The sequence below is a fragment of the Eucyclogobius newberryi genome, unplaced genomic scaffold, assembly GCF_026437365.1.
Source record: "Eucyclogobius newberryi isolate DKJ021-1_F unplaced genomic scaffold, fEucNew1.0.hap1 SCAF_1, whole genome shotgun sequence".
Lineage (NCBI taxonomy): Eukaryota > Metazoa > Chordata > Actinopteri > Gobiiformes > Gobiidae > Eucyclogobius > Eucyclogobius newberryi.
In genome coordinates, this window is record NW_027315723.1 from 32,005,469 (window position 1) to 32,033,223 (window position 27,755).

At 42.2% G+C, this 27,755-nt stretch overlaps 1 protein-coding gene across 1 annotated transcript; it reads right to left on the bottom strand.

The window, feature by feature from the left end:
- Positions 1 to 1,502: 1,502 nt before the first annotated feature.
- kif3ca (kinesin family member 3Ca) lies at positions 1,503 to 27,719 on the bottom strand. Its single transcript, XM_072444025.1, has 8 exons — positions 25,842 to 27,719; positions 8,612 to 8,713; positions 8,418 to 8,540; positions 5,617 to 5,735; positions 4,410 to 4,526; positions 4,214 to 4,322; positions 3,398 to 3,543; positions 1,503 to 1,595 (listed from the first exon to the last, which is right to left on the bottom strand). The coding sequence occupies exons 1-8, from the start codon at positions 27,234 to 27,236 to the stop codon at positions 1,514 to 1,516; spliced, it is 2,193 nt and encodes a 730-aa protein (XP_072300126.1). The 5' UTR covers positions 27,237 to 27,719; the 3' UTR covers positions 1,503 to 1,513.
- Between the last annotated feature and the right edge of the window lie 36 nt (positions 27,720 to 27,755).

A 27,755-nucleotide genomic window follows, 5' to 3' on the forward strand; every position in this document is an offset into this window, starting at 1 on the left:
AACCTGAACCCCAGCATCAATAATAAAGGGATGGATTAGGCCGGGCCCTTCTGCAAACCCTGTACAAAGCACCCGGCAGGTAGATTCAGTTTTTCAGTACATTTTTCCTCACACACACGTTTACATTTTCGTGACATTTCAGGAGCGTTTGCCTTCGGACGGACCGCGAAGGATGTGGCGGAAGGAATGTGAAAACGCTAAGGAGAAATCACAGTTATTTTGGAGTGTTATTGGGGTTCGGCTGCAGATCGAGCAGCGTCGCGGAGACATAATTATGCACTTTTCCCCCTCAGTTTATGCTCTGTCTACTGTAAACTGCAATGTTGATCTAAAATTGGCATAGAAATAGAAACATGGACTTCCGACATGTTTTTGTTTGTGAAAAGTGGCATTTTAAAATAAGGTGACCAGACGTCCCTGTTTACCCGGGACAGTCCCAGTTTGGAGCCCCGTGTCCCACGCCCCAAAACCATTGATTTGTCCCAGTTTTTATCGAGACATGTCCCAGTTTTGACCACTTTGAGCGCTTCCAAGGGTAAAGAAGGGAATATATTGTTGTTTCTTTAGCCAAACTAGAGACAATCTGGCTTTGGAATAACCAAAACACAAAAGATGCTCTCATTTCCACAGATAAAAAGTCTCTCAGATTATATACTGAGCCGAGAAAGAGTTATGAATGATCGAGTGCATACAAATTTACAGTGTTTTTTTTTTTTACACTTCTATTATTACTTCCCGTCCCAACCCGGGTGTGTCCCAGTCTTAAAATGTGAAAATCTGGTCACCCTAATTGCAAAACTAAACCGTGTATATCATTCAGAGTCTGAAATTGATCAACAGTCCAAACCTTTTGCCACAATAACTGTTTATTTGTCTCTGCCGATGGACTTGTTCACTTATAATAAATCATAAACCTGTAATAACTCACGTAAACACTGCTCGTTTTGCACTCTCGCTCTGACCACACTGTACATGTTGTGTATACTCAGTCAAAGTATTTAGTCTATGTCTGTATTTGTTATATTGCATTTCTCCTTGTTTTTATTTACCAAAACTTTGCATATATTTTGCTCTTGATATAAACTGTATCGCTGAAGAAAGTTCCTTGTTTGCGCATTTTGGTCCCCGACAATAAACCTTTTCTCTGATCCTGAAACACAACTTTGAGGAAACTATAACGAGGACGAAACAACGGGGTTTAAAATCTCGTTATTGTCGATGCCGCTTCGCCCGGCCCTGCCTTGACCCGACCCATAAATGTGTTTCTACTTTTTCCTACAGCACACACAGACATTAAAGGTATCATCGAACAGTCCCGAATCCTGCTGAAAATCCACACGTCGTCGTTGTTGTTTTTTTTCTTCTTTTAAATCTTCTTTGAGTCTGTGATTTCATGCACGAGCTTCGATCTTCAAACGCCACCGCAGCGTCGCGTGAAGTTCGTCGCGTGGAGTTCGTCGCGTGGAAAAATAAGTTAAACTGAAATAAATAGGTGTTTTTAAAAAAAGAGTTTTTATTGTGCCACGGCGGGTGTTTGACAAGCCACAAGCGAGCCGTTTGAAGAGGACGACTTGAGGGATTTCTGGGACTGGCACCTGCGAGAAACGAGAACAAATGATGCACAACTGGGGCCGAAACAAGTCGTTATTGTTACTGAAAGTTAACTAATACATTTTTAAAAAAACTAAACACACACCAAAGAATGCCATGTGTGGACAGAAGGTTGAGGTTGTATGACTCAGGCAGAGCAGAAATTGCCCAAAATGAATGTTTTTAATTATTTTTCTTTACTCTATGAAGACGTTGTCATGACGCATCGGTTTAGCTTCTTCTTGGTCTTGTAAAATGATCGACGGATTAATTGATTACTAAAATAATTGTTGGAAGGCTGTGTCAAGATTCAATCCAAGGTGCAAAAAATACATTCAAAATTAAAGTTTTTTCTTTTTAGCTTTATTTAGTCTTTTTCATTAAATCTAAAGTGCAAAAAATACAGTCAAAAGAAAAGTGTTTTTTAGCTTTATTTAGTCTTTTTAATTAAATCTAAAGTGCAAAAAATACATTCAAAAGAAAAGTGTTTTTTAGTTTTATTTTGTCTTCCAGAACGTGTGATTTGGTGAAGCCGGTCACAAACTTGAGGAACAGTCACGTGTTATAAAACGGTAAAGAAAGAAAACTATAGATTTAACGGTCATTAATCGCGACGTTATTCGATCGTGACGGTAAAATGTGAATATCATGACACTCTTCGTTGCAGCCCAAACATTGCACATTTTAAAGAATTGCCCTCGAGACATTTTGTGATTTGAAAATGGCGGATATTACAAGGAAATTAGGAGATGAACTGTGAGATTAGAAAAATCTAGGGAAGGATTATACAGATAAATCCATTTGTGAGGCTGCACCGGCACTAATCCTATTACAGGAGAGAAGCAAAATGGAAACAGTTCAACGCGAGGAAGTCGGTCCGTCAGTCTATTTATTATTATTTATTAGGTATTGAATGTTGTTTCAGGTTTTGTCTTTCTGAAGCACACTTAACGAGACTCCAAGTGTCAGGAAACGTGATTATTTATCCAAATGAGAGACGAGACCAGATTTAAAAATAAAAATACACAATACACACATACATTTTTATTGTTTCTCTATTTATTTGATAGATATTGTGCTGTGAATTTACTGTGTTGATAGATAGAAAGCTGAAAGCATCAACAGCCTTTTGTCAATGTAAACTACCACTTGCATCACCACAGATTATGACAATATAGCCATTATCTAACGTGTTTATTATAGGTCTTAGTACTTAAATGATTTGACCAAAACTGTTCCGCACTGTCCATGAGAGAATTAGACACACGTATGTTCAAATATATTTGTTCTCTATCATTTTTGACAGACTTTAGCACTGATTTTTGTGTGTAAATATTGGTAAAATCACTATGAAGACAAAAGCAGGTACATACTGTAGTTTATTGATTTGTTTTTCCCGAGTTAAGGCGCATTTTGTGGTGGAATATGTCAGAATATGTCCGCTACAAGTCCATGTGTGAGTCTGTGTGAGTCTTTTAACTGCAGCGGCTCAAATGTGGATTAAATACCGTATTTTACGGACTATAAATCGCACCCTTTTTCATAGTTTTGGTGCGACTTATACTTATATTTATACTTATATACTTATACTCCGGAGCGACTTGTATGTGATATTATTTGTTATTTTCACACTTGCAAAAGCATTTCATACTCCAGTGCAACTTATGTATGTTTTTTTCTTCTCTATTATGTATTTTTTGGCTGGTGCGACTTATACTCCGGTGCGACTTATAGTCCGGAAAATACGGTACATGGTTTGAGTGACGCTTCTCTTTCTCGTTTGAGGGTTAAAGAGTCGCAAACTGACCAGGAGGCGGACCTGCAGACGCCGCCGTCCTTGGCGGGGGAGCCGCCCTGGGACGGGCTCTGGGCGGGCTCGGTCTCGGCGTATCGGTCCGGCGAGCTGATGTTCAGGGGGCTCATGTCCAGCTCCAGAAGCATGACGTTCTCAGCCTTCGGGTGAACGCACATCATTGAGTAAACGACTAAAACGTTACCAAACAACAGCTTTTATCCACTATTTTTAAGTGGTGTGGAATCAATGCGGCGACTAATGTCCATGCCAATGTCTAGTTCTTTAAATTCGGCTATTTGGTGATTTATTCTGACATTTTGTAAAGACGCACCAGGCGAAAACTTGTGGTGCGCATGTTGAAAATCAAGGGCGTGATGAAAGGTTAAACTAAAAATGTATTCTAAGTTTAAGAATTCAAGGTTTAAAATCAAGGGCGTGATAAAAGGTTAAACTAAAAATTAACTCTCACACACTCAAGCTCTGATTATACTGCTCGTTTAGGCACAGCGCGTGACACAAAGACGCTAACGAACGACAATGTTGTCATAATAAACATATCGATGCAATAAATAATGCGGGGGATTGAACCACCTTTGTGTTGGTGGGAAAACCATAGGTAATAATGGCTCCTGAATAATAGAGAACAACTATCGCAACCATAGAAACGGAGAGCAGAAAGGTAGGCGGCCTTTCACGCTCTAAAAATAGACAGGAGACAGTACAACAAGAATATAAAACATACAAGTAGTACGTTAACTGTAGTCTTTCCTAAACGACAAAGCCTGGAGTTGCAGTGTTACATAATGACACACACGGACACGCACTGACCCTGTATCTGGTGCGAGGGCCCACTGTCATGGCGACGCGGGCGAACTGCGTGATCGGACGCTTGTACCCGACAGCGGAGACGGGTCTTTTCTTCATCTGGGACGACTTGCTGTGCGACAAACAAAGAGATGGATCGATAAACCAAACCAAAGGCCAAAAGAAAGAAATCAAATGAGGATTTATCTACGAGGCAAACCTCTCCGACTGGACCAGGGGCTGAAACTTCCACTGGTCCTCCTCCGGGTCGAAGGTCAATCTGTTCATGATTTTGTTCTTTTCCTCGGGAGGGATGAAGTTTTCTATGATCAAGTATCTGTAGAAACAAAACAGACCTGATTGTAATAATGTGTAGACTAAGATGAACACGTGTATACTGCCATACCCATGTGCAATACTGCCATACCCATGTGCAATACTGTCATACCCATGTGCAATACTGACTTAACCATGTGCAATACTGACTTAACCATGTGCAATACTGTCATACCCATGTGAAATACTGACTTAACCATGTGCAATACTGACTTAACCATGTGCAATACTGTCATACCCATGTGAAATACTGACTTAACCATGTGCAATACTGACATACCCATGTGCAATACTGTCATACCCATGTGCAATACTGACTTAACCATGTGCAATACTGACTTAACCATGTGCAATACTGACTTAACCATGTGCAATACTGACTTAACCATGTGCAATACTGAATTAACCATGTGCAATACTGTCTTTACCATGTGCAATACTGACTTTACCATGTGCAATACTGACTTTACCATGTGCAATACAGTCTTAATCATGTGCAATACTGACTTAACCATGTGCAATACTGTCTTTACCATGTGCAATACTGACTTTACCATGTGCAATACTGACTTAATCATGTGCAATACTGACTTAACCATGTGCAATACTGTCTTTACCATGTGCAATACTGACTTTACCATGTGCAATACTGACTTTACCATGTGCAATACTGACTTAATCATGTCCAATACTGTCATACCCATGTGCAATACTGACGTTACCATGTTCAATACTGTCATCCATGTGCAATACTGACTTAAACATGTCCAATACTGTCATACCCATTTCTAATACTGACTTAACCATGTGCAATACTGACTTGACCATGTGCAATACTGACGTAACCATGTGCAATACTCATGTGCAATACTGACTTAACCATGTGCAATACTGACTTAACCATAGTCAAGTCAAGTAGATACAGACACCAAAATGTCCCCATTGTGTGGACAAATAAAGGCATATCTTATATTATCTTATCGTGGTTGTTTGCTGTAGTAGGTGTTCATTCTAAAAAGTGAATAAAAAGCCAGTTTGCGTCTCAATGCGCCTCTGAAGTGTTGTGCAGCTCCACCTGGCGCTGAACTCACTTGAACTTGAGCTCTCGCGTGAGCTCGTTCTGCGTCTGCTCCAGCTCCTGCCGGCTCCGCACGTGCTCGTCGTTCACGTCCTTTATCTCCGTTTTGATGCACTGGAGTTTGGCATACAGCTATAGGCGACAAAGCAGCAAGCAAAGAGACAAGAGTCAGCGCGGGGTCTCTGGTCGGCTGGGGCCCGGTCGCCCGTAGCAACGGCACGGTCCAGCCAATAGCGACGCAGCGTTCGCGGGGTCCGCTCCGTCATCATATCCTCACAGGCAGCAGATTATTTATCTATTTATTTGTTTTCACATTTTGTTCTACGTCACAGAACAGTCGATATTGCAGACTAGTGTTGTCACGGTAACAGTTAAAACTCCATTTTAATCGGGTTCGACGCCCAGTTTTGACACCACAATGAAAAAAAACACTCTTTTGCTTTAATGCTTTTCAAGAGAAGACAGTAGTTTCTCTAATATTACTCTAAAACTATTCAGGAAAGGTCACATTTGGTCCTATTTGCAATGTTTTTCAGAATCAAAACTTTATCTAAAAGGTTATAGTAGTTTTAGTATTTATTAGTATCCGAGTATTGATTATTCGAGAGCCCTGAAATAGACAAAACAAACTTAATCTGAATGGTTGACTCCATGCAGTGAAATGTGGAGATGGCAAACGAGTGCATTAGAGTGAAAAGGGAATCAGAGTTTATCATTCGAGTTACATCGTTCTTGTCCAGTCGTCTCCTCGAACGGAGCATGACGAGGTTCTGCTGGGAAACGGGGAAATGGTGAGTTTGTTGTTTGTCAATTAGGACCCGTCGTGTTAGTGAGGGTGGCAAAAGGCCCAAGACAGGAGTCGTTTGGGTGGAGGAGGAAGGCAGGCGGCAGGACGAACCTTCAGATACTAAACGGGATCCGAGGCACGGTCCGAGTCAGGGTCAACGCGCATGAGGATATACAGCACAGGCACATCAGAACAAAGCGTTAAAATTGTGTTTTTCACCCCGTCATTTCATGCACAGGAGCTACGGTTTGATTACAGTTAATTACACAGTGTATTAAGCTTGCGTGTAAGACAAGTTTGACTATAAATTTCACTAAAACACATTTCACTGTAAGATGTGGCACAAGGCTGGAGTAGTCCGAGACGTTGGACCCAGAGACATTGTGATGGTTTATTGTTTATTCTAGTCTAGTTATGCTTCTGTTGTAAGGAGAATTATTGTTTTGGACCTGTTTTAGTCCTGTTCTAGACCTGTTTTAGAGCTGTTTAGTTCTGTTTTAGACCTGTTTTAGTCCTGTTAAAGACCTGTTTTAGACCATTTTAGTCCTGTTTTAGACCTGTTTTAGTTCTGTAAAAGACCTGTTTTAGTCCTGTTTTAGTCTTGTTTTAGACCTGTTTCAAACCTGTTTTAGTCCTGTTTTAGACCTGTTTTAGTCCTGTTCTAGACCTGTTTCAAACATGTTTTAGTCCTGTTTTGGACCTGTTTAGTCCTGTTTTGGACCTGTTTTAAACCTGTTTGAACCTGTTTTAGTCCTGTTTCAGACATGTTTAAGACCTGTTTTAGACCTGTTTTAGTCCTGTTTCAGACATGTTTAAGACCTGTTTTAGACCTGTTTCAGACCTGTTTTAGACCTGTTTTAGTCCTGTTTTAGATCTGTTTTAGACCTGTTTTAGACCTGTTTCAAACCTGTTTTAGTCCTGTTTTAGACCTGTTTTAGACCTGTTTCAAACCTGTTTTATTCCTGTTTCAGACCTGTTTTAGACATGTTTTAGTCCTGTTTTAAACCTGTTTTGGACCTGTTTTAGACCTGTTTCAGTCCCGTTTTAGTCCTGTTTTAGTCTTGTTCCAAACCTGTTTTAGACCTGTTTTAGTCCTGTTTTGGACCTGTTTTAGACCTGTTTTAGACCTGTTTCAGACCTGTTTTAGTCCTGTTTTAGACCTATTTTAAACCTGTTTTAGACCTGTTTCAGACCTGTTTTAGGCCTGTTTTATAGACTTGTTTCAAACCTGTTTTAGTCCTGTTTTAAACCTGTTTTAGACCTGTTTCAAACCTGTTTTAGTCCTGTGTTAGACCTGTTTCAGACCTGTTTTAGACCTGTTTCAGGCCTGTTTTAGTCCTGTTTTAGACCTGCTTTAGACCTGTTTTAGACCTGTTTTAGACCTGTTTTAGTCCTGTTTTAGACCTGTTTTAGTCCTGTTTTAGACCTGCTTTAGACCTGTTTTAGACCTGTTTTAGACCTGTTTTAGTCCTGTTTTAGACCTGTTTTAAACCTGTTTTAGTCCTGTTTTGGACCTGTTTTAGTCCTGTTTTAGACCTGTTTTAAACCTGTTTCAGACCTGTTTCAGACCTGTTTTAGACCTGTTTTAAACTTGTTTTAGACCTGTTTCAGACCTGTTTTAGTCCTGTTTTAGACTTGTTTCAAACCTGTTTTAGTCCTGTTTTAGTCCTGTGTTAGACCTGTTTCAGACCTGTTTTAGACCTGTTTCAGACCTGTTTTAGTCCTGTTTTAGACTTGTTTCAAACCTGTTTTAGTCCTGTTTTAGTCCTGTGTTAGACCTGTTTCAGACCTGTTTTAGACCTGTTTCAGACCTGTTTTAGTCCTGTTTTAGACCTGCTTTAGACCTGTTTTAGACCTGTTTCAGACCTGTTTTAGACCTGTTTCAGACCTGTTTTAGTCCTGTTTTAGACCTGTTTCAGACCTGTTTTAATCCTGTTTCAGACCGGTTTTAGTCTTGTTTTAGACATGGTGGTATCCATAAACCAGAACCTCTTATACGGCGGTACTTGGGCGCTCTAAATCAATACCTTCTTGAGTTTCTTGGTCTTGGCCTCCACTTCCTGTTGTAATGAAGTGAAGGTTTCTCTGAGCTCCACCGTCTCCTCGTCCTGAACAAACATCTGCTGCTGCATCTCCCTCTCGCTGCGGGACTGAGGACACGGGACACGTTGAGTAAAACTCGCCGGTGCGATCGTTGCCGGTGTCGAAGCGCGCCGCTCACCTGCTCAGCGATCTCGTGCCTCTTCACCTCCAGCATCTTCTGCTGCTCGTTGGTGTGGTCGATGATGTTTTTGCCTCCCACTAACAGCTTGCTCTCCATCGCCTGAAAGTGGAACCGGTATCATCATCATTCATTGTGTCGATATATTGTATTACATTTGTTTTGACTTATTTCTTAAGTCAGCATTAGCTACAGTGACAAGAGAAGTACTCAAGATTTGCTCCTTGAGTCAAAGAGAAGATGCGACGAATGCAGAACATAAAAGTTAAAATGTTACTTGTGAATTTGAAAGAATTGTGTTGATTTTTGGTCAACAGTAGCAATTCAAATATATTTCCATGTGCGTTTTATGTGTATATTTTTGTTTGCTCAATACAGTACTGGAACGGAGAATGACACCATAAACGTGCTAAAAATAAAAAAGAAAACCCCTCAATCCAGACGTAGTACTTCCTACTTTTCAGTAGAAAGTAAAAAGTACAGATTTCTGCTCACAAACGTAGAGAAGTAAAAGCAAAAAGTATCCTTCAGTAAAGTACTTAGAGCTAAAAAATGTACAGTACTTTGTTACTTTCCACCACTGGTTGAATTAGATAAAAGTAAAACGTGTTTATAATGCAGATTCATTTGATCTTGAAGGTTAAATTACAGTCACAGTTGCTGAATTCCTCGCTCCAAAGATGCGGCTCCGGAGGTCGAGCTGAGTTCATGTGGACATTTAATCCGTGCGCGTGGGTCTCTTTGTGCTGATGAGTCGAGGACGAGAGAACAACGAGCTGAAGTCTGCTCAAAGTGAAGCGCGACGGCCCGAGGATCTTTTAGGCCTGACTATGACACGCTGCAGAAAGGCCAACGGGCCGTTATGCAGCACGCCACAGCAGAGTACGCGTTATTATGGAGATGAATCAACAGATTTCTGTCATTGGAGGCTGAAGTTTACACCACTCTTCTACAAGCTCCAAGCGTCAGTAGAGCTGGGCCTCGGGCAAAGTATAAGGATGTAATAATAAAACGTACGCACACAGAAACAAACAAACAGACACAAAACAACAATAAAATAGGATTCTGGATGAATATTGAATTGTGATTTTGACTCTGACAAGCTTTGCAAGTACGATTTGGTTTGTGTTTTAAGCTCGTCTAGGAGCGTCAACATTCGACTAAAGTGATAAACTTATGCATTTCAGAACATGTTTGTACAAGTTTAATCTAACATTTAGCAGCTTTTACACAGTCTAAGACAGGAGGAGACTTTGTTGTTTGCGATGGAAATTGTGCAGGCGATAAGATTGTGATGTATACTTTGCAGACTTAAAAAGAAACATTCATGTGTGTTTTACTGTGTTGCTCAGTAACAGTGACGAAGAGAAGTTTGTTTTTTATCCTCTAAAATAGTTAAATAAGATTAAGACAGGAAATAACCTAGCTTTGGTCATAATGATAATAATCATAGAGGTGAACATTCATTCAAATTTGGATCATACAGTTCATAAAATATTAATATTGAGTTTATTGTTGCTATAATGAAAAATGCTACAAAAAAGCAGATTAAAAATAGAAACGAAAAAAGTTATGATGATTTAAAATAAGGTGATATTTCTGACATTTCACGTTTGATAATTAAACCTCAATGAATACGTTTTAAGACATGTTTTAACACATTTCTGTTGGACTGACATAACATCATCTGAATATTGTTATCTGGATTCCTTTCCGTCAATATCACCCAGCCATAAATAAAAACTTTTAGCTGGCTTTTGGCCTGGAGCACTTTACAAAACCCTGAACAATAATATAATATATAACGTAAAGAGGGTTTATGTTGGTCCAGTTGTTACGCTGCTCTCAAAGGTAGAACGTGAATAAATCAAAGTGTTTATTTTTACAGGTATTTCTGGCAGTTCTAATGAAACCAGACATAACTCAAATGTGATTTATGTGCTAATGCTAATGTATAATAATGTTGCCTTTGGATCAGGGGGTTTGCACGGCAACAGAGCCTGAGGTCATGTGACGTAAGGAGCAACTCGCACACACACACACACACGCACGCACGAGCGCGCACGCACACACACACACGCACGCTCACGCACACACACACGCATACACACACACACACGCATACACACACACACACACACGCACACACACCCACACACACACACGCACACACACACACACACACACACACGCACACAAACGCACAAACACATGCACACACACACACACACGCACACACACCCACACACACGCACACACACACACACACGCACACACACACACACACACGCACACGCACACAAACGCACAAACACATGCACACACACGCACACACATACACCCACACACACACACACACACACACGCACACGCACACAAACGCACAAACACATGCACACACACACACACACACACACGCACACACACACAAACGCACAAACACATGCACACACACGCACACACATACACCCACACACACACACACACACACGCACACGCACACAAAGGCACAAACACATGCACACACACACACACACACACACGCACACACACGCACACAAACGCACAAACACATGCACACACACACACACACACACACACACGCACACACACGCACACGCACACACACACACAAGGCAACAGTGTCCGCGGGGCTCGACCGTAAGACCACCAGTGTCAACAGAGCGGACAGAAAAGAAGAGTCCACATTCCCGCAGCAGAGAGCCCCCGTTGTCCGGCTCTGCTCATTGTCCCGCGCACATTAGAGCTCAGTGCAGTCCTCCAGAGACGCACAGAAGACCCCTTTGTGTCCCCGAGCCGGTCTTTGTGCGCCGCTGTCCGCTCCTCTGCGCTTTGTGCGTCGCTCGTGTCCAGTTCGAGCCTCGTCGCATTAAAAGGCCCAGTCATGGTAACGGCGTCAGATCTCCTAACGACGAGTCAAGCTTTGTAGTAAAAAGGGACAAAAATAAAGCTTGATGTCGTTTTAATGAGCAAAAGGAAGGAAAGAAGGGAAAGAGAGGAGTTTTAACCTCTTTAATTTTGATGCACTTTTATGTTTTTATGTTTGATTACCGTATTTTCCGGACTACTACTAAGTCGCACCAGCCAAAAAATCCATAATAGAGAAGAAAAAAACATATGTAAGTCACACTGGAGTATGAAATGTGGTTGCAAGTGTGAAAATAACAAATATTATCACATATAAGTCGCTCCGGTGTATAAGTATAAGTATAAGTCGCACCCCGGCCAAAACTATGAAAAAAGGTGCGGCTTATAGTCCGGAAAATACGGTATACACCACGTGGCCTTTTATCAGTCTTTCTTCAATTCATAAAAGTGTACACAAGCGATACAAGTTTACATAAAGGTCTAGTTATTAGATTATTATTGAGTGACAGTCACGTACATGCGATAAAGTGGAATGCCAGCTACAGTTTGTCTGCGTATAAACCGTGACCGATCCTTTTCGTGCCGGAAGTCACCGAGCTAATCTGTCCAGAGCGAGCCAAAGAGAGCGGCATCCGGGGAAACTTCAGGACTAAAAATACACTCCTGAGGGCGGCATTCGAGAGTCAGAAAACCGAAGGGGAGGAAAAAGAGAGGAAACCGAGTCACGCGGGTCAATTGTAAAGGCACGAACAGTAGAGCTACACTCAGATTCCGATGCGACGCGTGCAAGAGGACTAAACTGAACACGCTCCCGTCAGTTAGTCGTCAGTTAAACGCAGGGGATGGAGAAGAAACTGGAGTAGAAAATACAACAAGAGGTTTTGGCAGTTTTATTCTTTTGTTTTAGTTTTGTCAATCATTCTTTAGTTTGAAGTTGATGAAAGCTAAAAGAGAAAAAAGGACTTGACTGAATCCACAACAGTGTTAGTCAACCAGAAAGTATATTGTATGTTTTAACTATTTCTTTAGCTTCATGGTACATGTAAAGACGTGTTTCTAGGATGTGCAGTTTGTTTGGGGTTTGAAAAGTGGAACTAATCTGAACTGACTGAAATGATTGTCTTTGCACTCTTCTCTTTTAGGTCTTAAAAGAGAAGTGATTGTGATTTCTGTCATGTCTTTGTGATTTTAATGCATGTTTTTCCTGTTGTTTTCCTGTGAAGCACTTTGAATTGCCTTGTGTACAAATTGTGCTCTACAAATAAAATAGCTTTGATTATGTGAAGAAAACATCTGTACATTTCATTCATTCATATATACAGTATTTTCTACTATAAGTCGCACCAGCCAAAAAATGCATGATAGAGAAGAAAAAAACTAATATAAGTCGCACTGGAGTACAAGTCGCATTTTGGGGGGAAATTAATTTGCTAAAATCCAAGACCAAGAACAGAAATTTAATCTTGAGATGCAATTTAAAACCCTATATTATTTTAAATCTGTTCGGTGTCACTTCTAAACAACGTGGAAAACTCCGGAGGTAGTGGAAGTGCCGATTCTTCTTCTGCGTCGCTTAGAGCCTAGAGCGCCCTCTTGCGGTTGCCAGAGTGAAAATAACAAATAATATCACATATGAGTCGCTCTGGAGAATAAGTCGCACCCCAGCCAAACTATGAAAAATGGTATATAGTCTGAAAATGATGGTATATTATAGTCAATTAAAATGTGTGTGATTTTAGTCATTGTTTTTGTCATTATTATTACATTTTAGTTACATTACATTGACAAAACCAATGATGAAACATTGCAGGAGGCAAACTTAACACTGGGTCTTTTGTGAGTCTTGTAATGTACATAATTGTAAAACTGTTTGCCACCATCCAAAGCTCTGTAATGAAAGGCTTTACTTAGTGGTCTCTGAGGAGCTTCTGCACTGCTTGAGAAGATGTTACAATACATTATTCATACGCTTGGTAATTTATTCTCTACATTTCATGAGACAAAACAACAGATAGATACTCGAACTGTTTCTGCGACAGTCTGCGGAAAACAAAAAGCCAAATTAGCGTTAAACATTGGATTTCTCGGAGGCGGTATCTCTGACAAATCAGATAGTCTGAACTCGAGCTAAAAACAGACGCACGTTCATCAATAATTCAGAGCTGGATCGTTTGGAGCTGAAAGATGGAGAGCAGAGATGAACACAGACTTTACGCCGGAGCAGGGCCGGACGAACTGAACGGAGCAGTTCTGTCAATGCATCCATGACCAAAAACCTTTAAATACTTGAATGTGAGACTAAATATTGTACTAAGGGACAAACTTGATTGTAGATGTTAAAGTAAATGTGTCGCTACTTTGGCTTTGTACAAATATGAGTGTTTAACAGGTTTTAAATACGGTTTGGAGCTGATTTATAACAACAAATCTTAAGCTAGTTTCATTTTAGTCGTGATTTACAGCTAGAATATGTGCAGAAAAGAAGTACAACTGTTTCTCTTGGTAATCATAACCAGCTATACATTCCCATAAAACCCAAAACACAGACAAAAAGGCTTCGCTCTCTGGGCCCAAGCCTTTCCTTTTCTAATTAGACTGGACGGCAGAGCGTAAACAGGAAGTGCACTCACTCCATCGTCTTTCGTGAGCAGCAACTATTCTACGTCCTAATGTAACTTGCATATCGGACATTTCCCTGACTAACACTTACATCAGAGCTGCCAGCTAAAGGCTCACGCCAAATAAACAGAAAATGTGATGTGAACTTCATGTGACGTGGTTCCAAATGAAAAAATAACAGGGGAAAAAAGGCCATCACAAAGAAAAAAGGCTCAACCATTGAAGACTGGACTGACATATTAACAAACATCAGACAAATGGAAATAATTATATTCAGCTTCATTGGAAAATGGACAAATTTGACCGACTTTGGACCAAATGTGACTTTTATTTTCACTTACCGTATTTTCCGCACTATAAGGCGCACTTAAAAGCCTTTAATTTTCTCTCAAAACGACAGTGCGCCTTATAATCCACTGCGCCTTATCCTCAAAGCGATTTTGTGTGGTACACGTTTTGTTTCGCTTAATGCACCTTATAGTCCGGTGCGTCTTATATATGAAAAATGAGCGAAAATAGACCATTCATTGACAGTGCGCCTTATAATCCAGTGTGCCTTATAGTGCGGAGAATTCGGTAAATGTGCTGTTCTTTATGTTTCGGTGTTTGCGCTCTGGTCCCGTTATGTTGTGTGTTTTAATTCTATTTATAAAACATAAATAATGCAGTTAAGAGTTTAAATAATGCCGAGCTATAACAGAAACGCTCTTCTGGGTTCATCTATTATTACGGCGGTTAAGATCATCGCAGCAGTATTTCAATCATCGTAATCTTTATCTGGACTTTGCAGACTCTAAAAACACACACAAAGAGACCGTTTATAACAAAGACAGTGGCGTTTTTTTAAACAAAACGTTCAAAAAGAATCAACTATTTCAGACTTTTGTTAATAAAACACTGTAGTTTTGAATATTCTCTACCTACAAGCCCACGCTCACTATATTTAAACCCTTTTGCAAACGTGTCAAAGCGGTAGTTCTGGACGATGTGTGGGTGAAAGTTGAGAGAAGGGGCCGCAGCTCAGTTCTGACCCAGAAAGTGTGATCTAAGAATAGTCCAAAGGAGGAGCTGGAGAGTGCAGCGCTGCATAAAAGGATCTACTGATGATAAATGACTTCTGTTCTGTGCAGAGGAAAAGAACCGCAGTGAAGTCATAATGAGGTCCGGGGGAAACGGACTCGGGCCAAACGCCGGCGTCACAGAGGTGCAACAGCAAGAGGAACGGGTCAAAGGTGACGCCACAGAGACGATGAGACGCCAACGCAATTTGACCAGGAAGTGAATGTTCAATTTGACAACAAGGCTCAACACTTACGGGCTGAACGAGTTTGCAATTATTCTGACAAGCATTGTGATTACGGTTTGGTTTTTCCATTGTTATTGATTTTTTTTTTTTTTTAATGAATTTTCTTTAATTATCATAAATGAAAGATTTCTTTAATTTCTTTCTCTTTCTTTACATTAAACTGGGAGTAAAAAGGAGGAGAAAGAAGTGTAACTTTATATATTATCTGCCCCTCTGATCTGCGCTTCGTGTTTTAATTCTGTGCACATGTTAGTTCTGTGCGCATGTTAGTTCTGTGCACATGTTAGTTCTGTGCGCATGTTAGTTCTGTGCGCATGTTAGTTCAGTGCACATGTTAGTTCTGTGCGCATGTTAGTTCTGTGCGCATGTTAGTTCTGTGCGCATGTTAGTTCAGTGCGCATGTTAGTTCTGTGCGCATGTTAGTTCTGTGCACATGTTAGTTCTGTGCGCATGTTAGTTCTGTGCGCATGTTAGTTCAGTGCACATGTTAGTTCTGTGCGCATGTTAGTTCTGTGCGCATGTTAGTTCTGTGCGCATGTTAGTTCTGTGCGCATGTTAGTTCTGTGCGCATGTTAGTTCTGTGCGCATGTTAGTTCTGTGCGCATGTTAGTTCTGTGCACATGTTAGTTCTGTGCGCATATTAGTCCTGAGCACATGTTAGTTCTGTGCGCATGTTAGTTCTGTGCGCATGTTAGTTCTGTGCGCATGTTAGTTCTGTGCACATGTTAGTTCTGTGCGCATGTTAGTTCAGTGCACATGTTAGTTCTGTGCGCATGTTAGTTTTGTGCACATGTTAGTTCTGTGCGCATGTTAGTTCTGTGCGCATGTTAGTTCTGTGCGCATGTTAGTTCTGTGCGCATGTTAGTTCTGTGCACATGTTAGTTCTGTGCGCATGTTAGTTCTGTGCACATGTTAGTTCTGTGCGCATGTTAGTTCTGTGCGCATGTTAGTTCTGTGCGCATGTTAGTTCTGTGCGCATGTTAGTTCAGTGCACATGTTAGTTCTGTGCGCATGTTAGTTCAGTGCACATGTTAGTTCTGTGCGCATGTTAGTTCAGTGCACATGTTAGTTCTGTGCGCATGTTAGTTCTGTGCACATGTTAGTTCTGTGCGCATGTTAGTTCTGTGCGCATGTTAGTTCTGTGCGCATGTTAGTTCTGTGCGCATGTTAGTTCTGTGCGCATGTTAGTTCTGTGCACATGTTAGTTCTGTGCGCATGTTAGTTCTGTGCGCATGTTAGTTCTGTGCGCATGTTAGTTCAGTGCACATGTTAGTTCAGTGCACATGTTAGTTCTGTGCGCATGTTAGTTCAGTGCACATGTTAGTTCTGTGCGCATGTTAGTTCTGTGCGCATGTTAGTTCAGTGCACATGTTAGTTCAGTGCACATGTTGGTTTTGTGCACATTTTAATTCGGTGCACATTTTAAACCTGGACAATTGACAAAAAGACTGAAATAAGCCCTGACAAACTACAATGTAAGAATCACATTTCTGCTCATGTTTTTCGCAGAATCAGACGATTACGGTGCTTCAGAAATGGCAGACTTTGCGATTCGCAGATTCCGTTGCAATTGAGACTTGCTTCAAATGATCAAAATTGGGGAAGAAAGTGAACGAAACCAAGTCAAAATGTAAAACGTGTAATAAATCTCACACACAAAAGAAACCAGCCATGGGAAAAAGGGAGGACCTCGGGCGATAATCAATGCCGACTTGAGATTGCAGCGTGAGTCGGCCCCTGGAGCGTGAAGGGCCCCTCCCCCAAAGTGCAGACGCTGCAGCGGCATGCGCAGTCGGGGGAGAAGACTCCAAACAGCGATTTTGACACAAATCGCTGAATTTTACGTAATATCGTGAATGTCGTTACGTCAAGGGGATTGTTTATCGTGAAAAAAGCTACAAAAAGAGCTGATTAAAAGTAAAAAATCAATAATATCATGACGTGTAAGGTGATATTTCTGCACGTTTGTGATTCATTTTGCAGATATGAGCAATCGGCCACCTTTAATTTAAATTTAAATTGATAAGCACAAATTATGGACGCGTTGTGCTGCAAATACTACACATTCATGTTTATTCTTTTCTTTCTTTCGTTTTGTCTATTTATTCGACACGTGCAACTGGAGGGAACTGAACTCAAAAGGTAAATAACTAATTGTTACGATTTAAACATTTCACACATCGACTGTAGATGTTTTAGTGAGTGTAGCAGTTATCGATACTTACCAGGGCTTCCCAATGTAAGAAAACATTGCGATATGTCTGTTTAGTGTTGTGGTACCAGTATTTTTGCTGTTTTTTATTATGTTTTTGACCCAATCATTTCAGTTATATCGAGACAAAAACGCCTCCATGCCTTAATGTATTAGTCAAACTCTGTCAAGGTAAAAACTTAGCTAAAACCAAATAAACTGAATAAGAAAAACATGAACTAAAACAGTCATTATTGCGATGTATTTGGCTTGTTGTGAGCGCTTCGATTTAAAAACTGCCACTCGTCTCAGATGTCAGAGCTCCCGATTTAAAGACTTTAAATGTGTACTGCAGTGAATCTGTATTTCCCACATCGCTGCTCGATTTGGCCTGAATTGATCAGCTTTAGCGCACGATTGCTGGTGGTCGAATCTGTATTTGTGATGTGACTAATCTTTTCTGGAAGCACTTTGAGCCCACTACGTCTCTGAACTAACTTAAGACTGCGTTTGTCTCTCGGCCACAATCACATTACAAACGTCAGAGCCATTATAGAGCCTGATGCGAGGCTTACCATTATCACCCACAATGCAATATGGCAGCTAAGGTTACAGGAACTCTCGTGAGATGCTGTGAAGTTGCTGCATAGATGTTAGAACTAGGCTTAAAACGACAGAATGGAGAGGACTGGAGGAATAAAACCACAAACGATTTTCAATGATATAAACTATAATAAAGAATTGTATGTATTTCTAACAAAAAATAAGGAACGATTTTGGATTTTCAGCGTAGAAATGTCAATTAGTTTATAACAAATCGAGAAAATACTATTTTCTAGTCTCAAAAGTGTATTTTAGCTTTACAAAAAGTATAATTTGTGATCAAGTATGTAATATTTGTAGATGAAATGAAACTAGGGTGAACATTTCTGTGCGAATTTGTCCAGTAAAACCACAGGATTTTTCCAAAGTGTCCGTCATAATCTCATTAGATAAACATAAAACACAAACATTTAAAGCAGGCTCTGATGTCTGACTGTTTTTCATTTGACAAAACCAACTGGATTTTTTTTATATTTTGTGAAATTCTCTCAGTTCCTCCAATTAAATCACTTTATGTTCTCTTTGGCTTCATTCAGAACTTATAATGTTTTTGTGTTCAAACTTTTACAGGGTCTATATAAAAATACTACTGTGAGATGAACTCCCTGAACCTACAAACGCTACCGTGACGGTGCAATTTTATGACCTACTTAAGATTTAGTGTGCGACGAGCAGCTCTGGGAAGTAACTAAATACACATGCGAGGGACGAGACGGTATTGAACGATTATTGTGAGAAGAAACATCACAATTATTCAAGTAAAATCCTTACTTTTCTTTCATTCTAATACAATCCCGTTCCAATAGTGTGTGACCAGCTTTGGCCTAATCCAACTATCTGAATGTGAAAATTAAAGTTGTACTGATAAGAAAAGCCACATGAAAAGCACTATACATTTAGATGCATGTTTTTGGAGTACGCATTTAATTTTTGCATCTAAAATCATCATTGTGACCTGAAAAATCCCAATTATCAATGAACTGAACAATCTGACGTCACTAAGATACAATAATTTAGTACAAAATCCAAATGTTTGCACAGAATTAGTGAGGAAACGAAAGAAAACACATCATATAGAGTGTTACTATTATTGGATCATACATTTGAATGCAGATATTCAGTATTCCGTAAACACATTTTGAAGTATTCTTCCCAAAGCTGACGATGAGAACGATACTGACGCAGACGGCGAGAGTCAGCGGCTTCTCAATTTGCTTTTATCTGACATTTTAAAGTGCATTTCCCGCTGCCTTTACGGCCCCACTCGTCCACTCTCCCTCCATCCTCCTGCGGAGCCTTCGTCCTTCACATCCGCGCCGTGATTGGCTGAGGGACGATGCCTGCGGGTCGTCGGCTGTGATTGGCTGGCGTAGATTAGACGGTACAAAGGGAGGTCGTGGAGGCTGAAAGTGGCATGTTTTGTGTGATCTTATGTTGTAATAACGAGATTCAGGCCAATTAAGGCACATTTTCGAGATCAAATTCAAAATTTGTCCGGTTTCAGGATGTCGCCCAAACAAGTAACAAAGCATAACTCAGACCATTGTCTGAATATAATCGATTAATTACTAGTATTTGTTTAGATAGCTGTTTTTACCAAAATGTTTGACTGAAATTGAGCTTGATAATAGTTCATTTACAACAAATTGCAGTTGTTTCTTTGTAAAAACACTAATTGTATAAATGTCTTGTGTCATTCTCATGTAATTCCTGCACATAAACCTCTTCTCAACACATATATATATTCTGGAGTCCGTGTATTGTCCATATAACGATTATTTGATCACTAAAAGTAGATACAGATTACTTCAGATTAAATCAATTAACTAATAAATTCAGTCCAACTGAATATGACATGCAATACAGTGATACATCTGGTTGGTTTTAGTCACAGTTATGGTTTTGAATGAAGGTTTATCGTCCTTTGAGCACTTTTGGTGTCGACTCAAACGTGCCTTTACAGCGGTCACATGGAGGAGGAAACCGGCCCCGGGGCTTTTGGACGAGGAAACCTGAGCCTCGTCGCCACAGACATGAAAGCTCCGTCTGCGGGACACGGGGGCGCATTATTGTCTCCTCGCGGAACTTTCCTTTGACCCGAAACCTGCTCAGAGGAACCGGAGCTCAGAGAAGATGCTCGGACGGCCGCTTTCGACTGAAGTAATGGGACGCAGCCGAGTCAGCGACACCGAAGAACATCTAGATCCTGCTTATGTTCACGGTCAAGTCCAGACATTGTTCCCCACACAGGATATCAACATCGTTCAACATGGAATACATTTTCCCCAGTCTCTCTTTGTGCCCCTGTGTGTATCAGATGTGTCTTTTTTACTAGTGAGTTGAGAATGAAAATACAAGAGCAACTGAACTGAACATGTCGCTGTATCTTTGCACAAACTATCTACTGTCCAACGATCTTACACCTCAGATAAATATGTTTGTTTTTTAAATTGTGAGAAGTTAATTTGTGAATTTTACAAAAACTTTAATCAATTTGTGGACCTTGTTGATTTTAAAAGCTCTATATCAGTATTTGCAAATATCTGATATTGGCAAAGATCCATATCGAAGCAGAAGAGACAATGTAAACAACAGCATTTGTATGTGAAGAGCTAAACAAGAGCGACAACAAGAGCGTCAGCGCTAACGAGTAATGACAGTATTGAATGTTGTTTGCATCGAGGTCGCACAAACATCGTAATAAAGTGGAATAATACTGAGTGATTTAGGTTATTAGGGATCCCGACAGCTTTGAGAACTGTTTAAAGCATTACTTATAAATGACTGCAGTGCTAAAAACACACTTCTGAATGGGCCTAGTTCAAAACATCTCCACTGTACAGTCAAAGTGCACTCTGCTGCTACAAATACACACAATGAGCCATTTCCTTTAGGTGACTGCTATTGTTCCCAAACGAGTGACACATTCGCTGCATCTCGCACTTGTTATGAACCTTGAGGACGCCGGCAACTCCCCGGCCCGGCTAAGATCCTGTAGATCCAGTCCAGTGTAGATCCAGTCCAGTTTAGATCCAGCCCAGTTTAGATCCAGCCCGGCTTAGATCCTGTAGATCCAGCCCGGCTTGGATCCAGCCCGGCTTGGATCCAGCCCGGCTTGGATCCAGCCCGGCTTGGATCCAGCCCGGCTTAGATCCAGTCCAGCTTGGATCCAGTCTGGCTTGGATCCAGTCCGGTTTAGATCCTGTAGATCCAGCCCGGCTTGGATCCAGCCCGGCTTAGATCCTGTAGATCCAGCCCGGCTTGGATCCAGCCCGGCTTGGATCCAGTCCGGCTAAGATCCAGTCCGGTTTAGATCCAGTCCGGTTTAGATCCAGCCCGGTTTGGATCCAGTCCGGCTAAGATCCAGCCCGGCTTAGATCCAGCCCGGCTTAGATCCAGCCCGGCTTAGATCCAGTCCGGCTTAGATCCTGTAGATCCAGCCCGGCTTGGATCCAGCCCGGCTTGGATCCAGCCCGGCTTGGATCCAGCCCGGTTTAGATCCAGCCCGGTTTGGATCCAGTCGGGCTAAGATCCAGTCCGGCTTAGATCCAGCCCGGCTTAGATCCAGCCCGGTTTGGATCCAGTCGGGCTAAGATCCAGTCCGGCTAAGATCAAGTCCGGTTTAGATCCAGCCCGGCTTAGATCCAGCCCGGCTTGGATCCAGTCCGGCTTAGATCCAGTCCGGCTAAGATCCAGTCCGGTTTAGATCCAGTCCGGTTTAGATCCAGCCCGGTTTGGATCCAGTCCGGCTAAGATCCAGCCCGGCTAAGATCCAGTCCGGTTTAGATCCAGCCCGGTTTGGATCCAGTCCGGCTAAGATCCTGTAGATCCAGCCCGGCTTGGATCCAGCCCGGCTTGGATCCAGTCCGGCTAAGATCCAGTCCGGTTTAGATCCTGTAGATCCAGCCCGGCTTGGATCCAGCCCGGCTTAGATCCTGTAGATCCAGCCCGGCTTGGATCCAGCCCGGCTTGGATCCAGTCCGGCTAAGATCCAGTCCGGTTTAGATCCAGTCCGGTTTAGATCCAGCCCGGTTTGGATCCAGTCCGGCTAAGATCCAGCCCGGCTTAGATCCAGCCCGGCTTAGATCCAGCCCGGCTTAGATCCAGTCCGGCTTAGATCCTGTAGATCCAGCCCGGCTTGGATCCAGCCCGGCTTGGATCCAGCCCGGCTTGGATCCAGCCCGGTTTAGATCCAGCCCGGTTTGGATCCAGTCGGGCTAAGATCCAGTCCGGCTTAGATCCAGCCCGGCTTAGATCCAGCCCGGTTTGGATCCAGTCGGGCTAAGATCCAGACCGGCTAAGATCAAGTCCGGTTTAGATCCAGCCCGGCTTAGATCCAGCCCGGCTTGGATCCAGTCCGGCTTGGATCCAGTCCGGCTTGGATCCAGCCCGGTTAAGATCAGCCCGGCTTAGATCCAGCCTGGCTTAGATCCAGCCCGGCTTAGATCCAGCCCGGCTTAGATCCAGTCCGGCTTAGATCCAGCCCGGCTTAGATCCAGTCCGGCTAAGATCCAGTCCGGTTTAGATCCAGTCCGGTTTAGATCCAGCCCGGTTTGGATCCAGTCCGGCTAAGATCCAGCCCGGCTTAGATCCAGCCCGGCTTGGATCCAGCCCGGCTTAGATCCAGTCCGGCTTAGATCCTGTAGATCCAGCCCGGCTTGGATCCAGCCCGGCTTGGATCCAGCCCGGTTTAGATCCAGCCCGGTTTGGATCCAGTCGGGCTTAGATCCAGTCCGGCTTAGATCCTGTAGATCCAGCCCGGCTTGGATCCAGCCCGGCTTGGATCCAGCCCGGCTTGGATCCAGCCCGGCTTGGATCCAGCCCGGCTTAGATCCAGCCCGGTTTGGATCCAGTCGGTCTAAGATCCAGTCCGGCTAAGATCAAGTCCGGTTTAGATCCAGCCCGGCTTAGATCCAGCCCGGCTTGGATCCAGTCCGGCTTGGATCCAGTCCGGCTTGGATCCAGTCCGGCTTGGATCCAGTCCGGTTTAGATCCAGCCCGGTTTGGATCCAGTCGGGCTAAGATCCAGTCCGGCTAAGATCAAGTCCGGTTTAGATCCAGCCCGGTTTGGATCCAGTCCGGCTTGGATCCAGTCCGGCTAAGATCCAGTCAGGCTAAGATCCAGTCCGGTTAAGATCAGCCCGGCTTAGATCCAGCCCGGCTTAGATCCAGCCCGGCTTAGATCCAGTCCGGCTTAGATCCAGCCCGGCTTAGATCCAGTCCGGCTAAGATCCAGTCCGGTTTAGATCCAGTCCGGTTTAGATCCAGCCCGGTTTGGATCCAGTCCGGCTAAGATCCAGCCCGGCTAAGATCCAGTCCGGTTTGGATCCAGTCCGGCTAAGATCCAGTCCGGCTTGGATCCAGTCGGGCTAAGATCCAGTCCGGTTTAGATCTAGTCCGGTTTAGATCCAGCCCGGCTTAGATCCAGTCCGGCTTAGATCCAGTCCGGCTTGGATCCAGTCCGGCTTGGATCAAGTTACAGGCCGTGTTTTGTCTGCACGAGTGACTTATTGAGCAGGCTGTGAATCAGAGCAAGTGATTATAACCCGGACCTGACTCGTGACTCGTTTTATGGGTTGACGATGTGGACCAGGAACTGAAGAAGTGGTTTTAGGCTGAAGCGGTCGCAGCTCGTCGTCAGGGTGACATCACAAAGAGTCGTCTGCAGCGGTGAACGTCCGAGACACAGATGCATTTTCCACACTTATGTCAAATCCTCCGGCTTCTGACTTCACAATTATTAGTAGAATAAATCCAAATGGGAATATTTGTATGTTTAACTTTGATGTGCTTGAATTGTCAAAAGCCAATTAATGTTTTCATTATGTTTCAAGAGTCAAGAGCGTTTGTTTATTCTGAAATGAAAAGGCATTGTGGGACTACTATGTCTGAAGAGTGTCACAATAACCAACCTACTGTCAAAAGTCGCACAATAAAAATAAATAATACAAATAATAATATTGTGGGCTGTCACAATAAATCAAATTAGAGTTTATTTTGAGGGTAATGGACAATTAATTGCAGAATCGAGAGATGGAGATTTTGAAGGTCCACAGACTCTGAGCAGATAAAAAATGTTTATAATGTTTGTGTTAAATGGAACAAAAATATAGTTTATGTTAATTATGTCATTACTAAAAGAAATGTTCTATTGTTTTGAAATGATAAAAAATAAATAAAAATCTACTCAAATATTGAGTTTGATCAATAGGAGGGAAAATATAAAAAATATATATATTATGTACATATATATATATATATATATATATATATACACACATATACACATATATATATATATACACACATATACATATATATACACATATATACATATATATATACACATATATATATATACACATATATACACATATATACACGTATATATATATATATATATATATATATATATATATACACACATATACATATATATACACATATATACATATATATATACACATATATATATATACACATATATACACATATATACACGTATATATATATATATATATATATATATACACATATATATATATACACATATATATATATATATATACACATATATACACATATATACACGTATATATATATATATATATATACACATATATATATATATACACAATATATATATATATATTATAAAATATAAAAATATATTGCCCACATTGACCAGCCTTACTCAACAACAACAACAACAACAACAACAGAGCCATGATCAATGACCATGACGACATGAAGTAAATTACAGTCATTAAGTCTTTAAAAGCGGCATATCTACAGTTCTGTTCACCTCTCCAACATGTCGCATCACAAATAACGTTCCACGAGATGCACGTGGTGAAAATACGTGAGATTTGCTTATCGTTACATTGCTACATCGCTACAAAGTTTCTGTTTTCTGGGATCCATTTAAATAGTTCAATAGTTCAATAAAGAACCCTTTTGGGAGGTTTTACGACACAACGAACACTGTAGCATCGTTCTGGAAATAAACTAAAGTGGGTCAACTCCTCGAGCCCTGGCACCGATCAAAAGGACTTCACTCGAGTACAATAACGCCTTGGTTACGGGCGGGCACTGGGTAGACTGATTCTATTTTGGGTTTAGCGGGTTAATTCGATGACATAAATGCACTAATTAGAATAGGCTGAATAGAAAGGGGGCAGTTTGTTGATGGTGCAAGGCCGATGTTGGCACGGTGAGATCAGATCACAGCTTTTAACGATTTACCAAGCGTCTTTGCCCAGCGTGACTCCCGTTTCACCCCAAAAGACGACAGGCCAAAGGTGTCTTCCAAAACATAAGACACGGACACATTTCTGATCATAATTTGACATGTTCAGGAGCACGCCCCACAATCTAAGCAGCTCTGAAGGAAAGTTATCACAGATTTAAACTTATGGCTATTGCATCTAGCTCAAAGGCAACGTGTCCTTGCAGAGCTGTAGGTGTTCACATGGTCTTGGGGGAGACTTTGGGGGCACTTGGGACTTACAAAAATGAAGAGATTAATTAATTCCGGTGATTAAAAATGATCTAGAGTGGATTTTTATGATGGACTGCGTGTGGTTGTGTGGACTATGATAGCATTGAAACATTTGTCTCACCTTGTACTTGGCCGTGAGCTGCTCCGTGGCCTCCTGCTCCTTCCTCAGGTCTCCCATCATCCTCTCCTTCTCTCCCAGGAGCCTCTGCTTCTCCTCTGTCAACAGGAATCGATCTCCTCTGATGGCCTCCTTCTCGAGTTCCAGCCTCTGCTCCTGCAGCATCACATAATCCTCTCCCTCTTTCTCCTCGTAGTCCTCCTCTCCCGCCGTGTCCTCGTCGCCGTCCCTGTCCCAAACGTCTCCATCTTTCTTCTGCTCGTTTCTCCACTTTCTGTGGTTGAGCTGCGCCCTCAGCCTGGCAATCTCCTTTTGAAACTCTCGCAAAAGGGCATCTTTGGGATCTTCATTGACTCGAGGTTGGTTATGGATGTTCTTGGCCCGATTGGCGTACCTTAAAGTAGTTAGTGTTTCGTCGTAGTGTTGTGGGGCTGGACCTAAGGTGGCAACCATGACCGTTTTGGCGTTCCCACCTAAAGAGTCTTGTAGAAGTCTGGTTAACTTTGAATCCCTGTACGGGACATGTCCACTTCTACCGTCGGCCAACGCTGAAATGACATTACCTAGTGCAGATAGCGATAAGTTGATCTTAGCAGCTTCTTTCAGGCGCTCTCCTTGCACTCCTGTCTTGGCTTGTCGTTCGCTACCTGCAAGGTCCACCAAATTCAAACGTCCCACGCGGATATGCTTCCTTCCATCTGGCCCAGGTTGGCTACACTCCACTGTAATCAAAAATAACGCGTGGGATCTTGACGAATGTTCGTTCATGTCTGTTGCTCCGACTGCCCTGGCTTGGTTCCCCATATTCATAAGTTCTTCTATTTCTTTGATGCTTTTGCAAACACAGGACGTAAGATCTCGAACGTACACGCCAGTCTCAGGACTCTCCCTGAGCTCCAGCCTGGTATTTGCATGGATTGGATCTAGAAGGTCCCGGATCTCCTCAAGGTAGATCTCCAAGTAGGATGCCCGCACAAGATACTGCTTGTCTGACTGAGAGCGTGAAATGTGGGTGAAGATATGGTCAAAAGCGTTTGGGATTACACCTCTTTTGTCAGGGTCCATCCATGCCCCTTGCATGGTGTAAGTCTTACCAGTCCCGGTTTGGCCATAGGCAAAAATTGTGCCATTAAAACCATCAAGAACCGAGTCTATCAATGGCTGGAAGCTCTCGTCGTAAAGATCTCGTTGTTTGGAGTTGGCGTCGTAAACAGCGTCAAACGTGAACGTCTTTAGGGGCTCGCTAGGGGGCGCACGGGGGTTTCTGAGGATGACCTGCCCCAGCTTCAAATCCATTTGGAGGATTCCACCTGCAGGCCCATTGGTGTCCTCTTTTCGGTTCAAAGGCCGGCATCGTACTACCACCTTTATGCATTCGCTGCTTTTGCTTTTAGACATGATTGGTTTGCGCCTCCTGAATTCCTTCTTGATGATAAAATGGATGACACGCTATACCCTAATCTTGGATCAATAATATTCCCGTTTCCTGTTAAAAGGGGGTGGGTTTTAAATTATTCAAAACATCCTCGTGTTTTCTGAGCCATAACACGGGGAAAATGCGACATCCACTTAAAATATCCTAACAAAGACCAACAATTATATGTTCCAATGTGAATAGCTAATTAATGTATAATTAGCTTTATAGACAAACGCTGAGAACCTCACGCACAGGATCGACGCTCCATCGCAGTCCCGCCAAACGTCCCGCTGTGATTTGATTTAAAACAAGCATTCCTGAGAATGACAGCGGTAAAAATGAATAAAAAGCATCATCCAGATAAAGCAGAAGATCCGCAGCAGCGCGCTGTCCGCATCCTCCTGCCGTCTGTCTTTTACAGGCTCCAGTGCGGGATCCAGTCATTTCAACACCACACCCCACATCACTGCAGAGGCGCACAAAGCATCATGGGAAATGGA

Coding starts and splice junctions, on each gene's coding strand:
- kif3ca (XM_072444025.1), bottom strand. CDS start 27,236: ATGTCTAAAAGCAAAAGCAGCGAATGCATAAAGGTGGTAGTACGATGC. Junction 8,714..25,841: donor AGCTCACGGCCAAGTACAAG/GTGAGACAAATG, acceptor TTCCACTTTCAG/GCGATGGAGAGCAAGCTGTT. Junction 8,541..8,611: donor GGCACGAGATCGCTGAGCAG/GTGAGCGGCGCG, acceptor CCGTGTCCTCAG/TCCCGCAGCGAGAGGGAGAT.